Here is a 27,575-nt window from a genome sequence, read left to right as displayed (position 1 = left end):
AGTAAACTGTACACCAAAAACACAGACATATAATTACATGTACATGTATGTACATGTAGCTAGCTGATAAGGAAAGGCAAAATCATTTTGCTCCTTGCTAAAAATGTCTCCAGTAAAGGTTTATCATCATCAAACTCTTCATTACATTAATAATAATTCATTTTATACATATTTTTTAATTACTATTGAAGTGTAAAATAACATAGATATACATGCAGCAATTGTTGCTGGGGATATTAAAATTATTTCATTGCATCTGCAATTTACATTTGTACATCTAACCTTTTAGGAACACAATTATAGACATTTGCATAAAGCAGACATTTACTTTGTGTTAATGAAAATTATAATAAATATGTTTTACTGTATATAATTATTCAAAAACATTTATATACCTGTTAAGTAAATACACTTACCTTTCAAAAAACAAACAAACAAACAAACAAACAAAAATTAACAAACAAGCAGACCAACAGACAAAAATTAAATATAAATAAATAAAAAACATGGCACACAGTGCTTTTGGCAGTTAATTGACTCTACATTCTTCCTATGTATAATAAAATAAACTTCTGTGTTTCAGATTTCATTTCTTTGCATTGTACATGTATATGATAAAATCCTTCCTCTACTCTAATTGGCTAAGTTTGAACTTTTGACTCCTCAGATTCATTATCATTTTGCATATGATTGCTAGAAACATCCTGTGGGAGGATCTCTGGAATGTCACACCCACAATATCCACCATTCTCAATACAGTATTGGATGAGCACCTGCCAGTATTTGTCCTGTGGAAGAATAAAATCAAAACTGATATACCTGTAAATTATGAAATATTTTTGGATTCCAGGTATTATCATAATTCATGTAAATGTTTCTATTTGGTACACTGCTGCATATACACTCTGTACATATACATGGCATCTACATGTACTTGTGGTTTAAATTTGATCAATTGGTAAAAGAGACAATGGAATTCATTACAGGTCATGTAATTTGCACAATTTTGGAGAAACTCTCACTCCATCTGTCTGGTATAAAGTACATGTATAATCAAACCTCATTATAACAAAACACAATGGGGCCAAGAAAAAACTTATAATTCAGAATTCAAAATGGTCAGTGGTTGGTACTTCCTTCTCACTTAGACCTATCCATGGTGTTTGAGAAATCAATATTCAAGATACCAAAGTTCAACTGCATCTCAAGGTACCAACAAAATTTGACATGGGATATATAATCTTCAAATAGGAAAGTCATCACACATTGTACACACATTTTTCACTGTGCAGACATTCAAAGCTAAAGTCTCAAATTCCAAAAATTAAACAAAAACACAAACCTGAGCTAAGACATAGGGGTTGCCCACAATAATCAGGAGAGCCTGTGCTCTACTTATGGCAACATTAAATCTCTTGGGGTTGCTAAGGAAACCTAGGGTGTGTTTCTTATCGAATCCAATCATTCTCTCATTGGCTCTAACCTAAAAGGAAATGAATGGTTCAGTCAAAATAAGCATAGTCTAATAACATACTTTAAATCACTTTTTAGTCGTGAGAACTTTATTTTTGCTTGCAAAAATCTCATTCTTGTGTTAAATTCTATTATTTAAGATTATATAGAACAATAACAATTTTTTGTGAAAATTATGTCTCGCTTAAAAAAACAAAATTACTACCTCACAAAGATAAGGCGTTGCAAAATAATGGTGATCTATATTTGTTCTTAAAAGTATTACAATGTTCATTTTGTTGCAGTGATTTGTTTTTACTTGTACTGATCGAATGATAGTTCTACAGAACTCACTGTGGATATGATGATGACCTTTCTTTGTTGACCTTGAAATTCTTCCACAGACCCGACCTTGACTCTCTCCATTCCCAGCTTGTCAATCAACAGGCGAATTTTCTCTACCTAACAGTGAACAAACAGAATATTAAGTATAAGTAACAAATTTTATCTTCGTGAAACAAGAAACAGGCATACATGTAGCATGCTTAAAGCGGAGTCCTTATATGTAGTATCATAAATTCTACTTTATTGAAGTTAAGAAACAGGATCAATCATTACTGTAATCTTCCTTTCTTTCCATATCTTACAAGTTACATACATTTGTTATATATATTGTACCTGTTTTCTGTAGGGTGTAATGATACCTATGTCCTCAGAAGCTATGGACTGTTCATGCTGTACCCCCTGGAGGTACCTCACAACCTGTACAACCTCAGCAGGGTTAAACCAGGAGGGGCTGTTTCCCTCCCTCAGATCTTCACCCTGTAAAACATCATAAGGCTTATAATCTGCCCTTTTTATACAAAAGTTTTAATAACACAAGATTGATAGTAATGAAATAATTTCTAGTTTTCTTGTAATTTTTTTCATTCAAAGACATGTCTCTATTGACTCATGTATTGCTTAATATTCCAAATCAGCTTTCCCCATCAACTGTCATTTAGTTGATTATAATATTATAAATGAAATTGACTTAATAATTAAAACAAGAAATACTGCATATTTCAATGTGAACACATGGCAGCAATCACATAAGCATTGTAAAATATTTTTTTTAATACCAGCTAGCTGATAAACTTCCATGTCTCCATGTCTTGAACATTGACATACCAATTACCACTAACCAGAGAATATAGCCAAAGTGAGTTACCAGCATTCCTAACTTTAATATGATTGTGTTTCAACTTCCATCAGGATATCTCAAACACTCCTATATCTCAAAGTTCTTCAGCATCTGAGATATCAAATTCACCCTTTTTTTCAAATTCCTCCATCAATATAATTATGGTTAAGGATCAAAAATGTGTCTTTTATACCTTGTACTACAGACTTGTTGAAATTTTGAAATCACTATCAGACATTTGGTCTGACAAAGTCAAAGTTCTGTCGGACTGGACAAAGTTTTGTCAGACCAGATACATGTACCTTATTTTGATGCTGAGAAAGGAAAATAAATAACAGTACCAAAATGGCCTTTAATATTTTCAACAGCCTTCAATCTCACAAGTTTCTTTTCTTAGGATAGAGAGTCTTTAATAAGAGACATAAATAACATATTTTTTGTCTTTCCTGTAACAATTTAAATTAACCATCGTCACTACGCCGCGCACATGGCCATCTTTTCTAAGTTTGTGACCTTGAATTGCGCATCCCAATCCCGACCTTTTTTTAAATTTGTGTCATGCTCGATTTTTTCAAACGGTCATTTGGACCGATGTTTTCTTAAAAGTTATCAGTCCAGACAAATTTTTACCGGCCTTGCCAACAGGACCGACGGATTTCGACAAGTCTGTACTATCACCAATTCATTGAATTTCAAGAATTAATTACCCTGACTCCATGGAATATGACAGGGAAACCCATTCTTGGCAAGGCTGTCCATTGACATAGAAAATGTGTCAGCTCTCTATCTGCCATCTCCCTCAACTCATCATAGTAAAACAGTTTTGACGTTAAAGTCAGTATGGCTTCATGAGATCTATAATTATCTACTAATTTTGTCACCTACAAAGAAATTTAAAAATACAATATTGATATTTGCCTATTAATGTTTTGTCAATAAAATATATACATTTTGAACTCATGGTATGATGCCATTTAAATCCAGGGAATATTCATATACACCTTTCTAATAGGATCACACAGTGGAAATAAGTATGGCTAATATTTTAAATTAGACCTCTTGATCAGGAAAAAATTATAGTGGATGAAAAAGGGATAACACCCCCCTCCCCACCCCCTTTTCAAAAAAAAAAAAAAATTCTTGCAATATAATGTATATGCAAGACATAGTATAATTTCAATATGTCACTTCCAAGAATCACATATTAAAATATAGAGCATTATCTTTTTTTTTTTTTTTTTTTTAAATGTCATTTACCAATATTATATTAATTACCCTATGACATGGAGAAATATCAACATACTAGAAGTGGGTCATATGCCCCATGGTCAACAAACTTGGTTTCATCTCTTGCATAGATTGGTGTTTCCACTAATCTCTCTAAGAAAGAAAGGTCAAGGTCATAACCTTTGGCAAACTTTGACCTTATGACTGGTCCTAACTGCATGGGGTCCCCAGCCAATGTTACCTATGTAAATTAAGAACAAATTAAATTTTCTGTTATTTTTTACAAATATATATATGGTAGAGATGCCAAATATGGCTGAAATACTGTGTTAACAAACTGAAACATCAACTTTCCATAACAAAAAAAAGTTTTCAAATTCTCATTACTACAACTAACGTGCGTGATCGTTCTTGTAACGTGAGAGATCGTGCGTGTATCAGGCTCAATCGTTTGCGGTTTAAAACGTGCGTGATCGTGCGGTAAGAAACGTGCAAATTTCATTTTGTAAGTTTTCATAGGAATGTAATTTGTTAAACAAGCATTTTGATTGTCTGTTTCAATTGAAAATTAAAAAAAAAATGGAGTTTACAGTTTACAATATTGAATGAACTAACTATCGCTAGTACCCAGTAAGTAAGCAATATAGTAAGTCGTACAATATTGTATTCTCTTAAAATTAGCGTGACTTTTAATAATAAATTGAATGATTTTTTTCTCTGATGTTAACTATGATTACTGCTAATGTTGTCAAGATATTTTTATATCAATGCATCAAAAACATATATCTTTTTAGAAAAAATAATAAGTAATTCCCAATAATAAATATTAAGTTGGCAAATGTACATGACATGACTTGTGCGGTTTCTTTAAACAGTGTAGTTTTATAATTTCTGCAAATAAATGAATTGTAAAATAATTATTGATTTTAGAGATCACCAATAGAAAGATGGATATAGTTTTAATTAATTTTATGCCATTTTTTAAATCTTAAGTGCCCTTACTGCATATCATAATATCAAATAGAATCAAAACTCACCATGCTCACGGCCCACCTATATCACTTGATAGAATATGCAGAAATTGATCATAAATTACATTTTTACGTATTGAAAAGATTTTTTTTTTAAACATCACTTTTCCTAAGTTGGAGAATTACATTAAATAATTACTTGTGATTTTAAATAACGATTAAATCTTATTTAGTTTCAAAAATATCCATTCTTAATATTTATTTAGTTTTCCAAAGTCCATAAATTGCATCAATTATTATTTGAATGTAATAAAAAATAACTATACTAATTAAGTCTTAATATATCTTTTCGAAAATATCCACTCCTAAATATTTTTAACTATTTTGAGTGAAGAATTGTGCGTTAGTGTTAGCAATCGTGAAAGATCGTGTAACGTGTAGAATCGTGTGCGTGAAGGATCGTTCGTGTAACAGGTTTAATCAGGCGTTAATCGTCCGGAATCGTTTGTGTAACGTGATGGTTTGTGTAACTTATCAACAATAACGTTGCAGCCACTGTACATAAAATCCCATAACACTGCACTTCAGACCTGACAGTTTTCCCCGGCAGCAAAGTTGACAGCAATCAAACACTCAGGTTCAGTAGCCTGGCCTGCCTGAAATTAATAACAACAGGTTAACAAATATACATCAGATGACTGAAGAAAATCAGTACTCAAATAAAAAGGATAACTCAATTAAAAGGGATAAATCTTTAGTTTGATATAATTACATGTACACTGTAAAGGTACAAGGGATTGAAAACAAACTCTTAACATTTAGAATTAATGCCCTCTCTCTCAAAAAGACATACATATGTAAGTTACAAGTGATCTGCAGTTTGATACATGTACCAGACTACCATTACTTGTAGCTCAAAATTTTTCTCTAAATTTAATTACAGTGTTCACAAACTGTCATTTAAAATTAGAAGGTACTGTGAGCGCTGAACTCCCAAACTGATTTCCCCTGCTCCCATTTAACGACAAAGTCAATGTTTGCTATGGAAGACCCTAATTTAAATATCTTTTGGATTAAAATGTAAAATAGGAACTGCATAATGGCACTATGTTATAAAGATTGTGGGAAAGTCTCATTCAATTTTATTCAGTGATATAGGAGGAGTTGCGGATAAGAGATAGGTTCCCCCAATATTATACTAGAAAGAATGGCAGTGTCCCTTGTTTTCCTATGAGGAACTCCAAATATGTGTCTGACCAACAATCAATAGGTAAAAAAGGAAGTCACAATGGCACTATGTAACAAAGATTCTGTGAAAGTTTCACTAAATTTCATTTCAATGGACAAACCTACAGACAAGAAACACCCTCATCACTATTAGGGCTGAAACGATTCACTGAAATACATGTATCAATATTGTTCAGTATTACTGCTTGGTTCAATGTTCGATTCACTATCTCGATTTTTGGTTTGTTATGTTTTTTTTTATAATCGTGTTTGGTTACTCCTTGAAATAGATCTAGTTCGACCTCATTTTAATAGTTTGACACACACAAGGGAGAAAGTTGCAATGGAGAAAGTTTCAGAGCAGGCTGCCACTGCTAGTATTGACACGAACAAAGTGCTCTTTTAATCTACAGAAGCACAAGTAGTGCTCTTTATTGTATCACCGCCTTTTACTTGCCTTTTGAAATCTGATATTACATGTTTTCTTTAACCTTATGAAAAACTGAATTGTGACACAAGTATCGCGATACGTACCGTACCGTGGAGGGGGCGTATTACATTTGGCTGTATTCTTTTTAGCGCCTTTGGTGAAAAGAAACATCCGCTAATTCAAGTACATCGCTAAATGTCTTGCACATATACATGTATTCATCAATAAGAACATGAAGAAATGCGCTAAATCAAATCTACGCTAACCTGTTCAAAAATTAATTTCCACCAAATATTGTACACACCAAATATAATACATTTATAGTATACCCCTGGAATAAACATGAACTTTCAGTACCTGATTAACATCCCTCTCGCAGATACAAAATTTTCTTTATTTACACTTGTACATAACAGGTCTTTAATGCTCACCTCATCCACAAACACGTGTGTGAAGTGTCCAGCCTTGATTCCACACATACACAATGACCCGGCTGTGATACAGGTACTGACCACTATACGATACCGGGACGCCATGTCAAGATCCTCTCCTGTAGTACAGTAGGGCAGAATACTTGCTGGTATACCCTTCCCCAAAAAATATAAAGTGTCAAAAATACATTTTTTGTCTGCCTGGTACATGTAGGAATGCTGAGTTGAAAGAAATAATAGTGTTTCTTTCAGACCTTTGAACTGGAAATTGCACTATATTTCATTATCCATATAAAATAGGTAAACTGACTTTGGTTTTAAGTTTCAATTAAATGTAAAGTACTTATTTCTAACTAAACCATGGACATTGCTTACATTGGATCTTTCATTAAAATCATTCAATGCTAATGGTTTGATCAAATGAGAATCATAGGACTGAAATGAAGTCTTTCTTGTAATAAAGGTGGGAGTTTTGACAATTTTCATAAAATATTTTTAACTAGCAAATTTTCTTCTGATTTACTGTACACTGGGAATACAAGCAACAAGAGGCCCAGGGGCCACATCGCTCACCTGAGCACTGTGGTTAGGAAAAAAGGAAAAATCAGTTTAGTATTGAAAAGCTTAAATGCATAAATGGTCCCAACCTACCCCTAAAAGGGAGGGGGGGGGGGGGGTATGACTTAATTAAATCAACCAAAATTAAATCTACACTGCTTACATAATTTTTTGACTAACTGTGACTTTTTTTCTCTACAAGTTTGAACTTTCATTGTGGCCCCACCCTACCCCTGGAGGTCATGATTTGAACAAATTTGAATCTTCACTATCTGAGGATGCTTCCATATAAATATTACAAACCGTGGCTTTGCTGTTCTTGAGATTTTTAAAGGTTTTTCTTATATATTCCTATGTAAAACGTTGAACGTTCATTGTGGCCCCACCCTACCGCCAGGGGTCATGATTTGAACAAACTTGAATCTACACTACCTGAGGATGCTTTCAAAAAAATATATCCAATCAAAGCTTTGCTGTTCTTGAGAAGAAGATTTTTGAAGATTTTTCCTATGTACACCTATGCTAAACTTTGATCGTCCATTGTGGCAACACCCTTACCCTGGGGGTCATGATTTGAACAAACTTGAATCTACACCACCTGAGGATGCTTCCAATATAAATATGACCAATCATTGCTTTGCTGTTCTTGAGAAGAAGATTTTTCCTATATATTCCTATGTAAAACTTTGATCGTCCATTGTGGCCCCACCCTACCCCTGGGGGTCATGACTTGAATAAACTTGAATCAATACCACCTCAGGATGCTTCCAAATAAATATGACAAATCATAGCTTTGCTGTTCTTGAGAAGAAGATTTTTGAAGATTTTTCCTATGTACTCCATGAAAACTTTGATTGTCCATTGTGGTCCCACCCTACCCCCAGGGGTCACAATTGGAACAAATTTGAATCTACACCACCTGCAGATGCTTCCATATAAATTTGACCAATCATGGCTTTGCTGTTCTTGAGAAGAAGATTTTTGAAGATTTTTCCTATATTCTCCTATGTTAAACTTTAATTGTCATCCATTGTGGCCCCAACCTACTCCCCGATGTTCATGATTTGAACAAACTTGAATCCACACCACCTGAGGATGCTTCCAAATAAATATTACCAATCATTGCTTTGCTATTCTTGAGAAGAAGATTTTTGAAGATTTTTCCTATATACTGTATTCCTATGTAAAACTTTGATCGTCCATTGAGACCCCACCCTACCCCCGGGGGTCATGATTTGAAAAAATTTGAATCTACACCACCTGAGGATGCTTCCAATATAAATATGACCAATCATTGCTTTGCTGTTCTTGAGAAGAAGATTTTTCCTATATATTCCTATGTAAAACTTTGATCGTCCATTGTGGCCCCACCCTACCCCTGGGGGTCATGACTTGAATAAACTTGAATCAATACCACCTCAGGATGCTTCCAAATAAATATGACAAATCATAGCTTTGCTGTTCTTGAGAAGAAGATTTTTGAAGATTTTTTCCTATATATTCCAATGTAAAACTTTGATAGTCCATTGTGGCCCCACCCTACCCCCGGGGGTCATGATTTGAACAAACTTGAATCTACACCACATGAGGATGCTTTCATATAAATATGACTAATCATAGCTTTGCTGTTCTTGAGAAGAAGATTTTTGAAGATTTTTCCTATATATTCCTATGTAAAACTTTGATCGTCCATTGTGGCCCCACCCTACCCCCGGGGGTCATGATTTGAACAAACTTGAATCTACACTACCTGACAATAATTCTTCATGAGTTTCATCTTTCCTGGCCCATTGGTTCTTGAGAAGAAGATTTTTCAATAATGCCATTAATTTTTTGCTATTTCGTAATTATCTCCCCTTTGAGGAGGGAGTGGCCCTTCATTTGAACAAACTTGAATCCCCTTTACCCAAGGATACTTTGTGCCAAGTTTGATTGAAATTGGCCCAGTAGTTCTGGAGAAGAAGATGAAAATGTAAAAAGTTTACGACAACAACGACGCCGACGACGCCAACGCCGACGACAGACAACGGACAAATTTTGATCAGAAAAGCTCACTTGAGCCTTTGGCTCAGGTGAGCTAAAAAAGCAATAAAATGGAATATGAACATGTAGTAAGTGTATGTGGTACCTCCTGACTTCTCTGTGATGCATTAAGTCGTATCATATCACAGGTCTTCACAACACCACTCATGTGTAACCTCTCAGCCTGAAAGTAAAACAAGTATACTGTGGTTTCATCATTATTCGTGGAACACCAATTTCCGTGGATTTCGTTGTTGAGTCAATCCACGAAATCAAATGTTCATCGAAGTTTGGTGCCTCCATTTTGATTTATGATAAACTTTTAAAAAGCTTATAACGACTTCTATTAATATATGCGAATACCTGTCCCCCTTTTCCCAACAGGTTGGCTTTATAAATGTATTTTATCATTTTTAAGAATATTTAATAAAGAAGAAATACTTTTATATAATTATATGGCAATTTTTAGTCAATATGTTTAAATATTCTGTACGGAAATAATCAAACAAAACGTAGAACTGTCAAAGTGGTGCATATCCCAGTCAGTAGTATAGCACAAAGGATGATAGAAAATCAGGTGTAAATTTGTAAATTCGTTATTCTCAAACATCTAACGGTCCAACACCAGTTATCACCTGCACAATAAAAACACAAATTATCGTTAAATAAAAAGTCCGGTAGAAATAATAAATTATTCCCTGTTCATAACTGGATTAAATCATACAAATTATTAACACAATTAAATGCTAATTTGACTTTGAAACAAATTTTTTGTTAAACACAAAGGGGTCTTGATATCACTGTCAAGTACAGAAACAACACGCTGTGCATGTGAAAATAAGTCTTTAAAACTATTTTGTAAATTTATAAATTTAAGTACTTAATAATTTTTGTTACTTTTTAGCCACACTTAATTATCGTCGGTATATATGTGCGCTTAAAAGATACAATGTGAAATTCAAATTGTCTTAAAAACCATTTAACCGAAACGATGATTAAATTAAAGTCTATAGTATTTTAGTTAATTGTTTCTAATAATCTGTTTCAATATCCGATATAATTGTCCAATCGAGATCATAGTCTTACAGTGGAGAAGGTATTTGGAATTTCTCTCCCTTTATTGTTATACCATGTAAACGCTTGAAGGTTCCGACTATTAAAAATACAGATGAGCAAAATATAAAGAATATTAAAAAGTTTTCAAGTGTTAGTAATTGTTTTAAAATATTAACGAACTCTTAACATTGTATATGACGTGAGGATTCCCGCTGAAGCATACGGAGAGTAAACAAAAAAGAAAAAGTGACATTTTTTGTTGTTGTATGATCATTATCCACGAATTTATGTATCCTCGAAATAGTGATTTTTACTAAATCCACGAAAATTGATGCCCACGAATATTAATGAAACCACAGTAACAGTAATTGATGGGGAAAAGTTATTAATATTGGACTTTTGCGAGAAGCGCTGACTTTTACAATCGACAACTTACTTTTACACTATGGCAATATACGGAATTAAGAGTTAATTAAATGATAATAATGGGCCATTTCAAAGCACATATTACCTTGTCTAGGAAGAGAACGGCATCCACCCTACCCTCAACCCCCTCCCTTCCAATATTGACCAATTCTTGTCTAGTTTTCCTTCCGAAATTTTTTTTCTTCCTTATTTCATTGAAAAGAGATACTACCCCTCACGAGTAATCCAGCACAGTTAAGACAAAAAGGGGGCGGAGCCTAATTTGTACGGGAAATGTTAACTATGACATCATACAAAACCAACAATTCTTAAAAATACTACAAAATGAAATGATTTGCTATTTTAAACTATAGGAAACCATCAAACTACATCTAAACTTACTATAACATGCTGTTTTGTCTTTAGTTAAATTCCACATAGCAAGGTATAAACAAGTCACTGATCGCGATGCACTTGTCGAAGTGACGTCATTTTGTAAAACCTGACGCAGTTTTATGCAGTGAGAGGCGGGCCAAGAGATATTTTCACAACGAAAAATGTATTCTATAAATAAAATATCATTTAAAGATATTTAAGAGGCCATTAACTTGGATGCAATGTCTTCTTTATGATTTTATTCATATATATTCCGTATGCAAGTACATCGGAGGGTAATGTAGGGGGCTTAATAAATCAGTCTAGTGCAAGGGCATATACACTCAACGGATCACAGTAAGCTTTTACATATAAACTCTAGCAGTATTAAGGTATCTGAAAAGTGCTGCGATCCTGATGAAATCTTGAAAAATGAATTAATTATATCTATATTTAATGCCGTTGACCAGCAAAAAATACAGAATGCGGTCATATAAATATGATTTTAACAATGAAATAGCAGAATCTATAGAGGATTGCAGGACTTTTCAGAAACTTCAATACGTGTTGAAAATATCTATACTCTAAATTTAGAATATTAACTTGATTATGCCCTTGCACTAGTGAAATTTATAGGTGACCTCTATATTGCCAGTATATGTGCTATATTACGTGACTGCTGCATCACGTGACAAGTCTAAATATAAAATCTTATCGTCCTCAATATGTATTTATTAACCATAATTACCTTTGTCGGATATCAATAAAGTACTGAAAAGAATCGCCATCCTGCAGATTAAGAATATATTTTTAATTACAAAAATTGCCGATATTTCCATTGCGCACCGTAACTGTACTGCGAAGGTAATTTATACATGTAATTCTGCCTCCCATCATCTCTTGCATTGATTGCATACCGGTAAATCATGTCAGTGCCCCTATCACCATACCTATAACCACTATTAAGGCTTTCTTGTCTATTATCAATTCCGTACATCCGTACACAAGGCAGGTTTAAATGTCAAAGTAAGTCATCGACTGTATAAGTCAGTGCTTCTCGCAAAAGTCCATTAATACATGCTAAATGTATGTCAATTAAATTTTTGAAGTTTAAATTGTACATGCATTAATTTGAATTCCTAATTTTTACAAACAGATCTTTATGGAATTCAATTTAAGACTTCTGGGGATTTTTTAAGCAAGAAAGATCTGCTATATTTTGTTCTTACTATGAGGTCTGCAGCACTATTAGATGGGGTACAGGCTAATATTCGACTGTGTGAAATCTGGGTCAGCACCTGTAGTATAGACTCCACAACTGTCATAGTCTTACCAGTACCTACAACAAAACAACAGACATACTGTAGTGTAGACTCCACAACTGTCATAGTCTTACCAGTACCTACAACAAAACAACAGACATACATGTACTGTAGTATAGATTCCACAACTGTCATAGTCTTACCAGTACCTACAACAAAACAACAGACATACATGTACTGTAGTATAGACTCCACAACTGTCATAGTCTTACCAGTACCTACAACAAAACAACAGACATACATGTACTGTAGTATAGACTCCACAACTGTCATAGTCTACCAGTACCTACAACAAAACAACAGACATACTGTAGTGTAGACTCCACAACTGTCAGTCTTACCAGTACCTACAACAAAATAACAGACACACTGTAGCATAGACTCCACAACTGTCATAGTCTTACCAGTACCTACAACAAAACAACAGACATACTGTAGCATTAACTCCACAATTGTTATAGTCTTACCAGTACCTGTGACAGATAGGTTATTCCTTTGCATTAAAGGATAGTTATTCTGCTGTAAGATGATTTACATGTCAAATGTTGGGAAAAAATCAATCTCCTATCATTGTTAAGGTGACTTCATAATTTGCAGTCTGTCCATCATGACCAGTTTTATAATGATGTTCAGACTTGTTAATATACTCAATTTCCTCTACTCTCCAAATCATATTTGCCTACAATGTTCCTTCATAGAAAACCATGCATGTACCAAAACTGTACACAGAATGTTGCATTTTACGTTTCACATTAAGCTTGACTTTTAGAAAAACTTTGAATTCTTTTTCGACTCTGGTTCTCAATCACACAAGATCTGTCAACAAATTCTAAATACTAGGCTAACTCCTGTAAGTGTACATAAATTGGAGTATTCAAAAATTTAGCGCAATCACTACATATGGAGTTGTTGGCTAAATCATGAATTAGTGCTAAACATGTCTATATTGTATATATAAATGATTTCTTAGCAGTATTCATGAATTAGCACATCCTTGTTTGCGCCAAAGCCGCTAAAACATAAAGCCCACTTTTTTAATTACACATTCAGTATATATAAGCACTTAATAACCAAGTTTGATCATACAATATTTGTCATCATTTCTATCATTGGATTATAAATTTGTAGCACTAGATTACCTGGGGGTCCAAACAGTATATAAGGCACAGGACGAGACTGTCCGTGTAATATCCTAGATACTGCCACCTTTTGTTTCTTGTTTAGTTCGGGATTGTAGAATTGCATTGTCCTATCAGATCTTTGACCATTTCTTTCTGCCTGTCTGGACAGAGATGGACCACTGGAGCTTCTTTTCAGCTGAGATGGGCGAGGGCATACGGTGGACGGAAACAGAACTGCAAACATTGGATCAGAATCACAGCTAGATCTTCATTTATTATACTAGAATAATTAATGTAATATTCTAATTTATAATGAACCTAAAACAGAATACAATGTGTTAGATTGACAAACAGATTGTCTGATCATTGACAATAAACATATGTAACAGAGTTAAAAGTGGCTATGCATTGTATATAGTGAGGCCACGCTCCTACTAGCACTAGCTAGTGGGTTAACCCTTTAGCTCAGTAGGTAGAGCGTTGGATTTTAAATCTTAGGGTTGTAGGTTTGAGCCACAGTGTGGACACCCCTGTGTAGAACTTATAGATTTCCCTAATTGTAAAATCTTGTACTGGAGTGTAAATTAATAAGAGTACCTACATGCATATGTACATCAATCTATCTGAAAACATTACTGGTCGAATCAATGAATCTGTAAATCTTATTATACATTAAGTTATATAATTACCATTTTCATCCAAATTTGCTGCAAACTGCACTGCTTGATGGCATCTCCTGATAGAAGATCTGTATTCAAAATAAAAATATATCTCCTGATAGAAGATCTGTATTCAAAATAAAATATAGTACTGTTCCCAAAAAAATTAATAAAGAATGGCTGAATGGCTGAATGGCTGAACAGTTTTCAGATTTATATACAAGTAAGATGTCAAGAAGATTTGTTTTACCCTGATACATAATTCTATATTACAATGTAAACTGACAAAAAGAATCTCATAAAAATGATTTCATCAAGCTCCTACCTGACAACATAAAAAATTGTATTATCTAAATCTTCATTGACAATATGTATGAGAAAGTTGAACCCACCTGTTAAAGGTAAACTGTACATTATAATCCTTCCCATTGTAGCCCAGGTGAAAATTTGAATTAAATTTCAGTAGCACCTCTTCACTTAGAACCTGTGACAATTATGGCAAAACTATGAACTACATGTACGTATCATCGACATTCTTATATGAAAGTTTGTTCAGGTAAGATTACAATGTTTTGTAAAGTGACAAATTTAATTTAAAACTTCAGAAATACTATCTTATTTTTATGCCCTTGTAATCGAAGATTCGGGGGCATATAGCCTTTGCCTTGTACATCCATCTGTCTGTCTGTCTGTTTGTATGTCTGCAAAAACTTTAACCTTGTCCATAACTTTTGATTGGTTGGAGCCCTGTCCCTCCGTCTGTCTGTCTGTTTGTCCGCAAAAACTTTAACCTTGCCCATAACTTTTGATTGGTTGGAGCTATGGCTTTCATATTTCACATGTGTTTTCCTTGTGACAAGCCCTTTCCTTGGGAATCATCATATTTGACCTCTAGACCTTGACCTTGGAGTTTAACCCACTTTTGCAAAATTTTACCCAACTTACCTTGGCCATAATGTTTGAACAGTTGGTGCTAGGGCTTTCATCCCTTACATGTGTATTCCTTGTGATAAGATTTTCCTGGATACCAAAAACTTTGACCTTTTGACCTTGACCTTGGAGTTTGTCCTACATTTAAAAAACTTTAGCCTTGGCCATAAATTTGGAACAATTGGTGCGGGCTTTCATATTTCATATGTGCATTTCTTGTGACAAAACCTTTCCTAGGGTACCAGCAATTTTGACCTTGACCTTGGAACTTTGACCTTCTTTGTAAAAAACTTTAACCTTAGCAATAATTTTTAAAGGGTTGGAGCTCGGGCTTTTATTCTTCAAATGTGTGTTCCTTGTGACAAGACCTTCCTTTGGATACCAACAACTTTGACCCTTTGACCTTGACCTTAGAGTTTGACCTACTTTTGAAAAACTTTAATCTTGGCCCTTACTTTTGAGCAGTTGGAGCTAGGGCTTTCATGTTTCACTTGTGCATTTCTTGTTACAAGACCTTCCCTTTGACACCATTAACTTTTATCATTTGACCTTGACGTTTGCTTACTTTTGAAAAACTTTAAACTTCTCCATTACTTTTCAACAGTTCGTGCTAGGTCTTTCATATTTCACATGTATATTCCTTGAGACAAACAAAACCTTTATTTGGGAACCAACATTTTTGATCTCTTGACCTGGAGTTCGACTTGCTTTTTAGAAACTTTAACTTTTGCCATTAGCTGCCGTACAGGGACATCAGTGTTTCACAAACATGTCTTATTTTTTAATGCAATCATCAAGCACTTCAAATATGTTCTACCTCATGAACATATCCTTCATAAACAGGCCCCTGTGGATCTGAGGGATCAGAGAGCATGACCTTGTCTCCTAGCAACACTGAAGGTCGTCCCTCTGCCAGTCCAGGTACTGCTAACCCAAGAAACTCCCCAACCGGTCTAAGAGGAACCTACAATTCATTTATTCTGTTATTATTGTGTAATTCATGAATTATTTCTAAAAATTTTACTTCAGATTGATCTGTAAATGTAACCACCTGTCTTATGAACTTATATAATACTCAAGACAAAACATTTTGATACTAATTAATTCTTTTGCAATGAATTTCATTATTTTTTCAAATTACATACCCTGCTTAAGTCGAATTCTCTGATGTCTATATCCATCTGTATCTCCTCCAAATGAAGAAGGGTTTTCATTTTCTTCACATAATTCTCAGTGGTTAAATCCTGGAAGTAAACAGGTTATCTTGAACTCGAAATAATGGAATGAACAAACTGTTGATCCAGTATCCTTATTTGTTGAACATCAAACATTACCAAAATCAATGACAAAATCAATGATTTTCAGAAAACGTGACTGCATTTTTACTTAATTAAATTTTCCAATTTGACAAGCACACAAGGTCATTCCAGTTCTTGAATTTTTTTGTAAAAGAATTACATTTATCTACTGATATAGCAGATATGCTTAGGTAATGTAATTGTTAAACTTGTCCTTGCCTAGTCACCAAATAATTATGGTCAGATCTAAAACCTGGAACCCATATTAGATCAAAGATAAGAAGAAGGATTGCAAGACAGACTGACTTATAAGTGGTACTACTAGTAAACATAGTAAATATAGACTACTAGTAAACATAGTAAATATAGAGTTACATTAACCTGTGTAAGCTCTGGACAGATTTCCAAAATCTGGTCACCATTGAGAATGAAGTTCCGCAGTAACTGGGGCACAGGGTATTGTGGAAGACGATTGGGTAATTTCAAAATGTGTTTCCTTCCACCTCTAAAAAAAAGGCAAAAAACGTTCTTAAAAATTATTTTCAGGTCAATTCCATACATTAATTGATATTTGACCTTTGATTTATACCTGTGAATTTACTTATTAACAGAAGTTTGAAGAATAACAAAATCAATAAATATTTGATTGCTGGCTATCTCAAAATACTTCAGGAGTTATATATATCCAGTTGTGAAGTTTTGAAAAGACATAAAAAGAGACATACTAAAAGCTCTCTTCTCAAAACAAAAAGAACAAGAGGCCAATGGGCAACAACGCTCACCTGAGTAACTTTGGACCTGCTGTTCTTCACAAGACCTCCCCTTTGTAATATTTATTGCGGCCCCGCCCTACCCACGGGGGCCATGAATTAAAGAATTTAGAATCTACACTACCCAAGGATGCTTCCATATAAGTTTCAGCTTTTCTGGCCCAGTGGTTCTTGAGAAGAAGATTTTCAAAGATTTTGCCTATGTATTTCAATGAAAAACTTTGATTCCCTATTGTGGCCCCGCCCTACCCCCGGGGGCTATGATTTGAACAGTTTAAAATCTACACTACCCAAGGATGCTTCCACATAATTTTCAGCTTTTCTGGCCCAGTGGTTCTTAAGAACAAGATTTTCAAAGATTTTGCCTATATATTTCAATGTAAAACTTTGATTCCCTATCATGGCCCCGCCCTACCCCCTGGGGCTATGATTTGAACATTTTAGAATCTACACTATCCAAGGACACTTCTACATAAGTTTCAGCTTTTCTGGCCCAGTGGTTCTTGAGAAGAAGATTTTCAAAGATTTTGCCTATATATTTCAATGTAAAACTTTGATTCCCTATTGTGGCCCCGTCCTACCCCCGCGGGCTATGATTTGAACAATTTAGAATCTACACTACCCAAGGATGCTTCCATATAAGTTTCAGCTTTTCTGGCCTAGTGGTTTTTGAGAAGAAGATTTTCAAAGATTTTGCCTATATATTTCAATGAAAAACTTTGATTCCCTATTGTGGCCCTGCCCTACCCCCGGGGGCCATGATTTGAACAGTTTAAAATCTACACTACCCAAGGATGCTTCCACATAATTTTCAGCTTTTCTGGCCCAGTGGTTCTTAAGAACAAGATTTTCAAAGATTTTGCCTATATATTTCAATGTAAAACTTTGATTCCCTATCATGGCCCCGCCCTACCCCCTGGGGCTATGATTTGAACAATTTAGAATCTACACTACCCAAGGATGCTTCCATATAAGTTTCAGCTTTTCTGGCCTAGTGGTTCTTGAGAAGATTTTCAAAGATTTTGCCTATATATTTCAATGTAAAACTTTGATTCCCTATTGTGGCCTCGCCCTACCCCCGGGGGCCTTGATTTGAACAGTTTAAAATCTACACTACCCAAGGATACTTCCACATAATTTTCAGCTTTTCTGGCCCAGTAGTTCTTAAGAACAAGATTTTCAAAGATTTTGCCTATATATTTCAATGTAAAACTTTGATTCCCTATCATGGCCCCGCCCTACCCCCTGGGGCTATGATTTGAACAATTTAGAATCTACACTACCCAAGGATGCTTCCATATAAGTTTCAGCTTTTCTGGCCCAGTGGTTCTTGAGAAGAAGATTTTCAAAGATTTTGCCTATATATTTCAATGTAAAACTTTGATTCCCTATTGTGGCCCCGTCCTACCCCTGGGGGCTATGATTTGAACAGTTTAAAATCTACACTACCCAAGGATGCTTCCATATAAGTTTCAGCTTTTCTGGCCCAGTGGTTCTTGAGAACAAGATTTTCAAAGATTTTGCCTATATATCTAATGTAAAACTTTGATTCCGTATTGTGGCCCCGCCCTACCCCCGGGGGCCATGATTTGAACAATTTAGAATCTCCACTACCCAAGGATGCTTCCACATAAGTTTCAGCTTTTCTGGCCCTGTGGTTCTTGAGAAGAAGATTTTTTAATTACCCCACCCAATTTTTGTCTTTTCTTGATTATCTCCCCTTGTAAGGGGGGTTGGCCCTTCATTTTAACAATTTAAACTCCCCTTCACCAAAGGATGCTTTGTACCAACTTTGGTTAAAATTGGCTCAGTGGTTCTTGAGAAGAAGTTGAAAATGTGAAAAGTTTACAGACGGACGGACAGACTTGAGCTTTCAGCTCAGGCGAGCTAAAAAGACAATTAGAACTTGAAATTTTACCAAAAATAAAGGTTTTTAGATAAAATACACTGTACTACACAGAGTATCACATTGATCACATTACATAGAGTTTTACACCTGAACACTTTCTATAAATATCACATGTATTTTCTCAGTCCCATTGTCTATTTTTCTCCTTCATTTTGTAAAGCACTAAAACTGCCATTCATGTAGGTGCCAGGTCTTGGGTCAATCATGTTTAAATCATCAATGTCCCATTCTTGTGTTCTGACACATGATTTACAACAGTATTTATCATATGATATTACATTGTACGCATGACTTACCTCTGTGGCCGTTCACCTGGAACCACCCAACCTTGACCTGCATTGGCTGAGGTTCGGTATTTGCTGAAAGGTGACATTTGCTGTTCACTTCTGTACGCTGACCCAACTGGTACCAAACTGTGATATGGGTCAGCGATTTCTGCTGTGATGTACCGTCCAATACGGAACTTCTCAAAAGTTACCACCAAAAGCTGTTTCTCTATTCCAGGGAATCTGCAACAAAGGAAAAAAGAAAGAAAATGGAGATTGTCATCTTCCATTATATAATATCAAATTTCTTCAAAGGTTCAAGAAAATTAATTAATCAATTTGCAGCTCACATTGAAGCGTGAACTTATATTAATAGTTATGCCACAATCAGACCTCTGATTTGTACATATGAAAGGAGACAATACAAATGAATCTTGCGGTGTGTTCACTGTCAAAATGAATAAACATTTACAAAAAAGGGCAAGCAAATTCACACATACTTTGCTTCTAGTGATACATTGATATACAGTGACATAGCTGGATACAGAGTTATCTTTCCCTTCTTGACTTCAACATTCCCAGATTTCATCATGGCTGTATGTTCACTTAAGTATTTCACTCCTAAAAAAATAAATCAAATTTAAAGGTTTAAATAGTAAATACAATGTCTAAAAAATAAATCAAATGGTCTCTATAGTACTGTAAATACAATGTCTAAAAAATAAATCAAAAGGTCTCTATAGTAAATAAAATGACTAAAAAATAAATCAAAAGGTCTCTATAGTAAGGACAAATAAAAAAATATATGTGGTTCCAATTACCCGACCGTCCCTATTTTATACCCCCTACCCTAAACTTTTTTTTGGCAATTTTCATATATTTTCCAGAATTTTCCCCGATTTCCATCAATAGCTCCGGTTTAAGTTTTAGTTTCAGCAATGACGGCCTCTTTGCAAAACATAGTGCAAGTGTTTAATAGTGTTAAATCCAAAGCAAGTTAGCATGTAGGTGTCCCCTACCAATATTGACTAGTATATTATCACACCACATCTAAATGCCACTTGCAAAGCAGTGATAGGTATTATTTAGAAAAATTAAGAAAATTATTTTGTTTAAAAAAAAAAAAATCCCTCCCTACCTACCCTAATTTTTTTGGAGGTGTAACCGGAACCACACATATTTTTTTGTTTGGCCTAAATACAATATCTAAAAAGTAAATCAAAAGGTCTCTATAGTAAATACAATGTCTAAATCAATAGGTCTCTATAGTAAATACAATGTCCAAATCAAAAGCTCTCTATAGTAAATACAATATCTAAAAAGTAAATCAAAAGGTCTCTATAGTAAATACAATGTCTAAATCAAAAGGTCTCTACAGTAAATACAATGTCTAAATCAAAAGGTCTCTACAGTAAATACAATGTCTAAATCAAAAGGTCTCTATAGTAAATACTAGGGATGTCAATTTTATTCGGACAGCTAAGTCAAATAGTCGGAGGCTTTAGTCGAACGATAGTCGAATATTCGTTGAAATTTAAATTAATTTTTCATGTCATCAATATTTATCTTTTATAGACTAGTTGTACAATATCTAACCTATGCTATCACCATTATACAACAAATTTCTGAATCGTAAACATTTACATAGTACAATAAATACTGTACATCTATATCTACATGTATCCAATGTATTTGATTTAAAAATTAATATAGCATTTACTGCACATTCTATCTAAATGCAGGATATAAAACGCTCGCATTTGTCCTTTCTTTTCATAACGATAGTACATGTACCCGTTAATTGAAGCCATTTCTAGGTGTCGTGTTAGTGTCCTTTGACTGGTAAACAATCAGTGACCTTTGGTAAACAATTGAAGCGTGCCTCTTATAAAAACAGAGAGAGCTTGCGATAAATTTTAATTATGAGATTTTGTCCAATCAATACAATCTTAAAATGACTGTATGGTATCAATATCAGAAAGAAACACCATTTAATTACACTCATAACTGTCCCCAAATTTACACGTATTTACAATTTTGTAACAGCTTTTTAAATATTCTTTATGAATAGTTGCATTTTATGGAATCTTATGGAACTTTATAATTTAAATCTACAAAACCAAACAATTCTTGAACGTCCTCTCTATTTACAACAATATGTGGTAGATAATCCTTGATAGTCACGTTTGTGATAGCAACATTTTTATTTCCGGCTCTGCTTTTTTGGCATTTTTGTGGAGAACGTACTACGAAAGTTTCACTTGAAGACTGTGTATATGTTTGACCGATTCGGCACATGATACATCATATTTGATTTTCCATTGCAGAATACGAGTTCAGTTTCACATAATCTTGATAACGTAAAACTGTTTTTCCATCCTGACATCAAAACTGTAGATTTTGGAGGCATATTTGCCGAACATAAATCGATATACAAATAATTTCTTTTGAACAGTTAAACCATACCCTGAGTTTTTTACTTACGAGAATATTGATCTGTAAATAAATGAAATGGGAGGATCCAAGTTTATAACATTAAATTTAAAATTACTTTTAGGTAACACATTTTTAACGAATAACCGACTAAAGAAATTTTAGTCGATAGTCGGTGTGATCGAACGATAGTCGAGTACTCGAATATTCGTTGACATCCCTAGTAAATACAATGTCTAAAAAATAAATCAAAAGGTCTCTATAGTAAATACAATGTCTAAAAAATAAATCAAACGGTCTCTATAGTAAATACAATGTCTAAAAAATAAATCAAAAGGTCTCTATAGTAAGTTAATAGTAAATACAATGTCTAAATCAAAAGGTCTCTATAGTAAATACAATGTCTAAAAAATAAATCAAAAGGTCTCTTTAGTAAACACAATGTCTAAAAAATAAATCAAAAGGTCTCTATATTAAATACAATGTCTAAAAAAAAAAAACCCAAAAGGTCTGTATAGTAAATAGAATGTCCAAATCAAAAGGCCTCTATAGTAAATACAACGTCTAAAAAATAAATCAAAAGGTCTCTATAGTAAATTCAATGTCTAAAAAATAAATCAAAATGTCTCTATAGTAAATACAATGTCTAAAAAATAAATCAAAAGGTCTCTATAGTAAATACAATGTCCAAAGGGATTAATATGATCTACAAGGAAGCTCAGTTTTTGGTACATGTACCTAAACTGAAGTAAAATATTTAAAATTTAAAACAATGTTCTGAAGTTAGTATTTGACTTTTTTCCTCCCATTAGAATATCACAATATACACTGAATTTATATAACAAAAATTGCTAGGGTAGACTGGGGTAATTTTGACCACTTATGCTGATTTGTGGCTTTCAATCCACAAAACACAACTGTTTTCAAATGTACTAGTTTAAAAAAGATTAAAAGTAATTGAGAATGATTTTTTCTTCATATTTTTTGCTTTAGGAGTTAAAAAATGCATAAAAAATAATGAATTGGTTTAGAAATAAGTAAGCATGTTGCATGGGTTAATTTCGACCGGCCTCGGGGTAATTTCGACCACAACAAACATCAAAAAGAAAGGTAACTCTTGCAATGCATGTAAACTTTACTTGTCGCATTTTATTCAAAATTTATGGTCCGAGAAACTATATTGCCTTATTTAGAAAATACGTGTATCTATCTCTCTCAATAAAAAGATTAAAATGAATAAGTACTAGTATCCATACAGTAAAGAATTGGGTTGGGTTACTTAAGCTTTTCAATGTTGTCTTATAGACATCTTAATTCTTATTCTTTATTCTAAATTCTGCTTTTAATTCCCTAATTCTATATTTTAAAATTGTGTTATAAAGTTATGCAAATAGATAAAATTTTCTCAGATTCCACAAATAATTTCTTTGTTATGATTTTTAAATTGTTCAGCCCAAAAGGATTTTATTTAATATCGTCTTTTCACAACAGAATCATTCAAATTGTATATATATATATATATATATATATATATATATATATATATATATATATATATATATATATATATATATATATATATATATATATATATATATATATATATATATATATATTGTATATATATGATATAATATAATATGTACAAGTTTTGAGCATAGCATTAGAATTGTGTATATTTTTCTTCACTAATTTTTACCATAATATACACATTCATTTGGAATGCGTGGTTTTACATATTTTTTACGTGTTTTTTTTTATAATTCTTAAAAGAGATAGATCCTGAGAAATTCGATCAAGTCAATTAAATAGATCTTCGGAAACCCACGGTCGGTCGAGACCGACCGTGGGTTTCCAACGATGATTAAATAAAGATTTATAGAAGCAAAGTCCTCTGACCCCCCCCCCCCCAAAAAAAAACCCAAACTCAAAGAAATCATTTATTTCGTGTAACATCAGTTTTTTTTGTGTTTCAAGATTGTTGTGGCTCTTTTGGTGTGTTGTTCTGATATTTTGGGTACTATTTGGATTTGTGTACCTTGACTGTGTGATGCGATCTTAATACGACTGGTTCGTTGGTTTTCGATAGCCTCAGTCTTGTCCGCAAAACGCATTTGTAATGATGAAAAAAATTACAAAAACCTGATTTTTTTTTACATATATTTAATATTGCCTGCATCCTCTCTTTTGTTAATTTGACAGGTTTGGAATCTTATGGATTGCTCTCGCCATGTGTTATTTCAAAGCCAGTGCCGACTACGTGTTCTCTCACACGTCGATCAGTGATGCACCCTCGTGAACGGCCCGGACAATATATAAAGCTAGGCATGCACATGTTAATTAATCTGATATATTTTTTTTAATATAAAAGGTTATATGTATTTTATATTGTAAATATACAGTATAATCTTTTCTTTTTTTTTTTGAAGATCTAACTCTGCATTGCATTAAACAGTTGTTAAAGACAACTTACACATATTTCAGAATAAGTGGTCGAATTTACCCCGCGTCCTTAAAATCAGTAGGGGTAATTTCGACCAAAATCATATGGACGTTTCTTGTGCATTTTGAGAGAAATCCAAGATAAATTTGTAAAATTCTGCAACTTAAAGATATTCCAAGAAAAAATAAAACAATTTTAATTTAATTCGTGCTGTAGACTGTTGAACAAGGTCAAAGAGGTTGTACCAGTTGTCTCTCTTGCATTTCCTTGATCAAATCAAGCGCACTGAAGACAGGGACATCGAACGTCGAACTGGAGACATAAATGATAGTAAAAATATTATTTATATCTCTGATCAAGCTATATTTGCGATGAATAATTATACTAGGAAACACTATTTGAGGAATAGTTTTCTATAATTCCGAATAAATTAAACTTGTCTTAACACTTCCGTAGATCTTTGTGTGGTGTTGTGTTCCTGTGGTCGGAATTAAATGGTGGTCGAAATTACCCTGACTTACCCTATCATTCTTTACTTATCTATACAGTTGAACTTCGGTATCTCGAACACGGATATCTCGAATACCATGAATACGTCAAAGTGATTGAGAAGTCCTAACCACGTATTTCTTAAGTATTTTACCTTCAATATCTTGAACCCTTGGATATCTCAAAGTTTTTTCTCGGTCCCGTCAAGTTTGAAATAACGAGGTCTGACTGTATATATGCAGCTGTTGCCATGCAGATTCAGCTTATTAATGACACCTTCATTCTTAAATCAAATCCAAACAGCCAGTTCTGTCTCTAATCAAATTGTCTAGATAAATTTTTAAGATTCAGAATGACTGAATAGCCTCAAGTTTTTCTAGAAAAAAAGATTTACGAAGCAAGATAAATACTGCAGAAAAGCAATGTCTGGAAGATGAAGCAACAGGATTATTGGCATCAGGACAATTTAATACTCCAGGGTAATTAGTATTCTCCTACATTTTATTACCTTCAATGTTGACCTGTTTACACTCTGGTGGCAGATGCGCCCTCAGAAACACCTGTTCTGTCTCCCCCTTGTTTTGGACCCACACAGTCAATTTACGTCTCTCCCCTACATCCACTTTCCCAAAATCAGTTTCCACAGACACATGTATGCCATTCTTGTTTTTTTGGAGATCATCAAGGAAGGTTGATTTCATGGGACTAGCAAAAGCTGAGACACTGAAAGTTCACTTTATGTTTACTCAGATTTCATCAAAAAGATTTGAATTTACAACACTGCAAGCTTTATATTAAAAACATTTTTAAAATTTTGAATCAAATTTGTTTAATACAAAATTTAATTGTAAACATTTTAAAGTCATCAATGAAAATATGCATTACACATGTATCCTCATATTAAGCCTTTCTCTGTGTTTTCTATCAAATTAAGAAAATTTAAAGCATTACAGAGGACCCAGTCTTATTTTGTTACCTCAGAGTAGGATTCACAATCAAAGGTTTGATCGATATAGCCCTCCAGCTACACTGGCCCCGAGAACTCTCAATGACCACAGTTTGAACTCTGTCCCATTTTCGAGGATTGAAGCCATCACAGCAAGCTGCCAGGGTGAAAAATGTGTCTCCGTCAATGTACCCATGGTCCTGCTGCACTGCAGAGATCTGTCCTTCCTTTTCAAACATCCTCAGGGGCTTCATATTGGTTGCCTCCAACAGCCCGCATATCCTTTTCACATCAACTGTGACATAGTCACCTACACAAGGAACATAGTTATCCAAGCATACTGCGGCCAGACTAAACTGGACATGTCCATTAATGGTGCCGAATTCTCCGTTGAATTTTTCAATGATCCCCACCATTGATTTATCCTCCTCCTCATCACTGTCAACATCCCAGCTGGTTGCTAAGGCAACCTGAGTAGCACGCCAACCAGATCCCAGGGTTTCCCGTTTAGCAACATAACTGACTTCTTCCCCATACCCTAGTCTTTTTTCTGACAAGACAGTTTGGAATGTGAAAAAGATCTCCCCATCTATAAGACCATAATCATTGTAGATGTGAGTGACCTTTCCATGTGAACTCTTAGATAATCCTTCTTTCTCATCTGTGCCATCAAGACCTAGTAAAGAGAATTCAAAAACAATCAGAACACTAGAGTAATTATTAACTGTGTACTACTAGCTGTGAATCATGTACCAAGAAAAACTACTCTTAACAATTAAAACTAAAATAAAATTAATATGTACTGAAAATGTAATCATATGGAAGAACTACACAATGAAAAAAAGGCCAATTCCTGTCTCCTTTATCAAAGATTATTTCAAGTAAACACTACATCAATCTACTTGTACTTTTTTTTAATGAATGGGGACTTATACTTTCCTACTTCTCCAAGTAAGAATGAAAACAATTGAAATTTTGTCCTCTAGTGAAAACTACACACATCAGTCCATTAGCTTTAAAAATGAACTTAATTACTTCTATGCATGTGTATGCTATGCTAATGAATTCATTTGAGTATTTTAAAAAAAAAAACTTACCATTGGCAACTAACTTGATAAAAAATGGTTAAATCTATGCTGTTTCATAACATTCAATACAATTAATCTTTAACTTCAAAACAGAAGATAACACTTGCCTTTGTCTTCATCATTTACTTCTTTTGCAGATAATTCATTGTCCTCTGATGTATCTTCTTCATCATTCAAAAAAAAACTTAACAATTTGGCAAATGCAGAAAACATGGTCCTTTCAGAGATTATAACTGCAAGTAAATAAGTAAAATGTATTGTGAAATATCAGTTTTATACTTCTTTCTAGCTAATCCACCTAAAAATTAAAAAGAGGAATTTCAATGCAAATCTTTGATTTCTAGGAAGTTAAGTCCATAGAATGAAAAGAATAAGCATTCTTTTTAAGGAATTTCACACAATAAACTAAATATTGATGCCCAAAAATACCCAAACACTGACAACGTCTGTGACCCAGGAGAGCAAATCAGGGAAGATAACTATCAGAAGTATTTCGAGCGCGATTGAAATTAAGCAAAATATAGATGACTGAATTTAACGTTTGAATAATTTTCAAGTTAGAAA

The 27,575-nt window shown here is 33.8% G+C and overlaps 1 protein-coding gene across 1 annotated transcript; it reads right to left on the bottom strand.

Annotated features, from left to right (window-relative positions):
* Nucleotides 1-261: 261 nt before the first annotated feature.
* LOC133195972 (RNA helicase Mov10l1-like) lies at nucleotides 262-27,238 on the bottom strand. Its single transcript, XM_061331959.1, has 21 exons — nucleotides 27,119-27,238; nucleotides 25,954-26,584; nucleotides 25,486-25,700; nucleotides 20,113-20,233; nucleotides 19,643-19,855; nucleotides 17,049-17,172; nucleotides 16,515-16,613; nucleotides 16,187-16,333; nucleotides 14,832-14,923; nucleotides 14,470-14,528; nucleotides 13,799-14,014; nucleotides 12,567-12,676; nucleotides 9,608-9,685; nucleotides 6,922-7,077; nucleotides 5,424-5,489; nucleotides 3,939-4,103; nucleotides 3,343-3,516; nucleotides 2,131-2,274; nucleotides 1,807-1,914; nucleotides 1,343-1,483; nucleotides 262-788 (listed from the first exon to the last, which is right to left on the bottom strand). Exons 1-21 carry the CDS (start codon nucleotides 27,222-27,224, stop codon nucleotides 642-644), a joined length of 3,312 nt encoding a protein of 1,103 aa, XP_061187943.1. The 5' UTR covers nucleotides 27,225-27,238; the 3' UTR covers nucleotides 262-641.
* Between the last annotated feature and the right edge of the window lie 337 nt (nucleotides 27,239-27,575).

This window comes from Saccostrea echinata, unplaced genomic scaffold (genome assembly GCF_033153115.1).
Source record: "Saccostrea echinata isolate AGI-Se365-2 ecotype Australia unplaced genomic scaffold, CSIRO_AGI_Sech_v1 ptg000029l, whole genome shotgun sequence".
NCBI classification, from domain to species: Eukaryota; Metazoa; Mollusca; class Bivalvia; order Ostreida; family Ostreidae; genus Saccostrea; species Saccostrea echinata.
Note: the sequence above shows the minus strand (reverse complement) of the source record. Positions and strands in the feature narration are given on the sequence as shown.

Bases quoted from the DNA above. Each gene is read 5' to 3' on its own strand.
- LOC133195972 (XM_061331959.1), bottom strand. From the start codon at position 27,224: ATGTTTTCTGCATTTGCCAAATTGTTAAGTTTTTTTTTGAATGATGAA. The intron at 16,334-16,514 runs GTATGTAATTTG...AATGAATTGTAG, and splicing joins GAGAATTCGACTTAAGCAGG to GTTCCTCTTAGACCGGTTGG. The intron at 789-1,342 runs GTTTGTGTTTTT...ATTCTTCCACAG, and splicing joins ACCCCTATGTCTTAGCTCAG to GACAAATACTGGCAGGTGCT.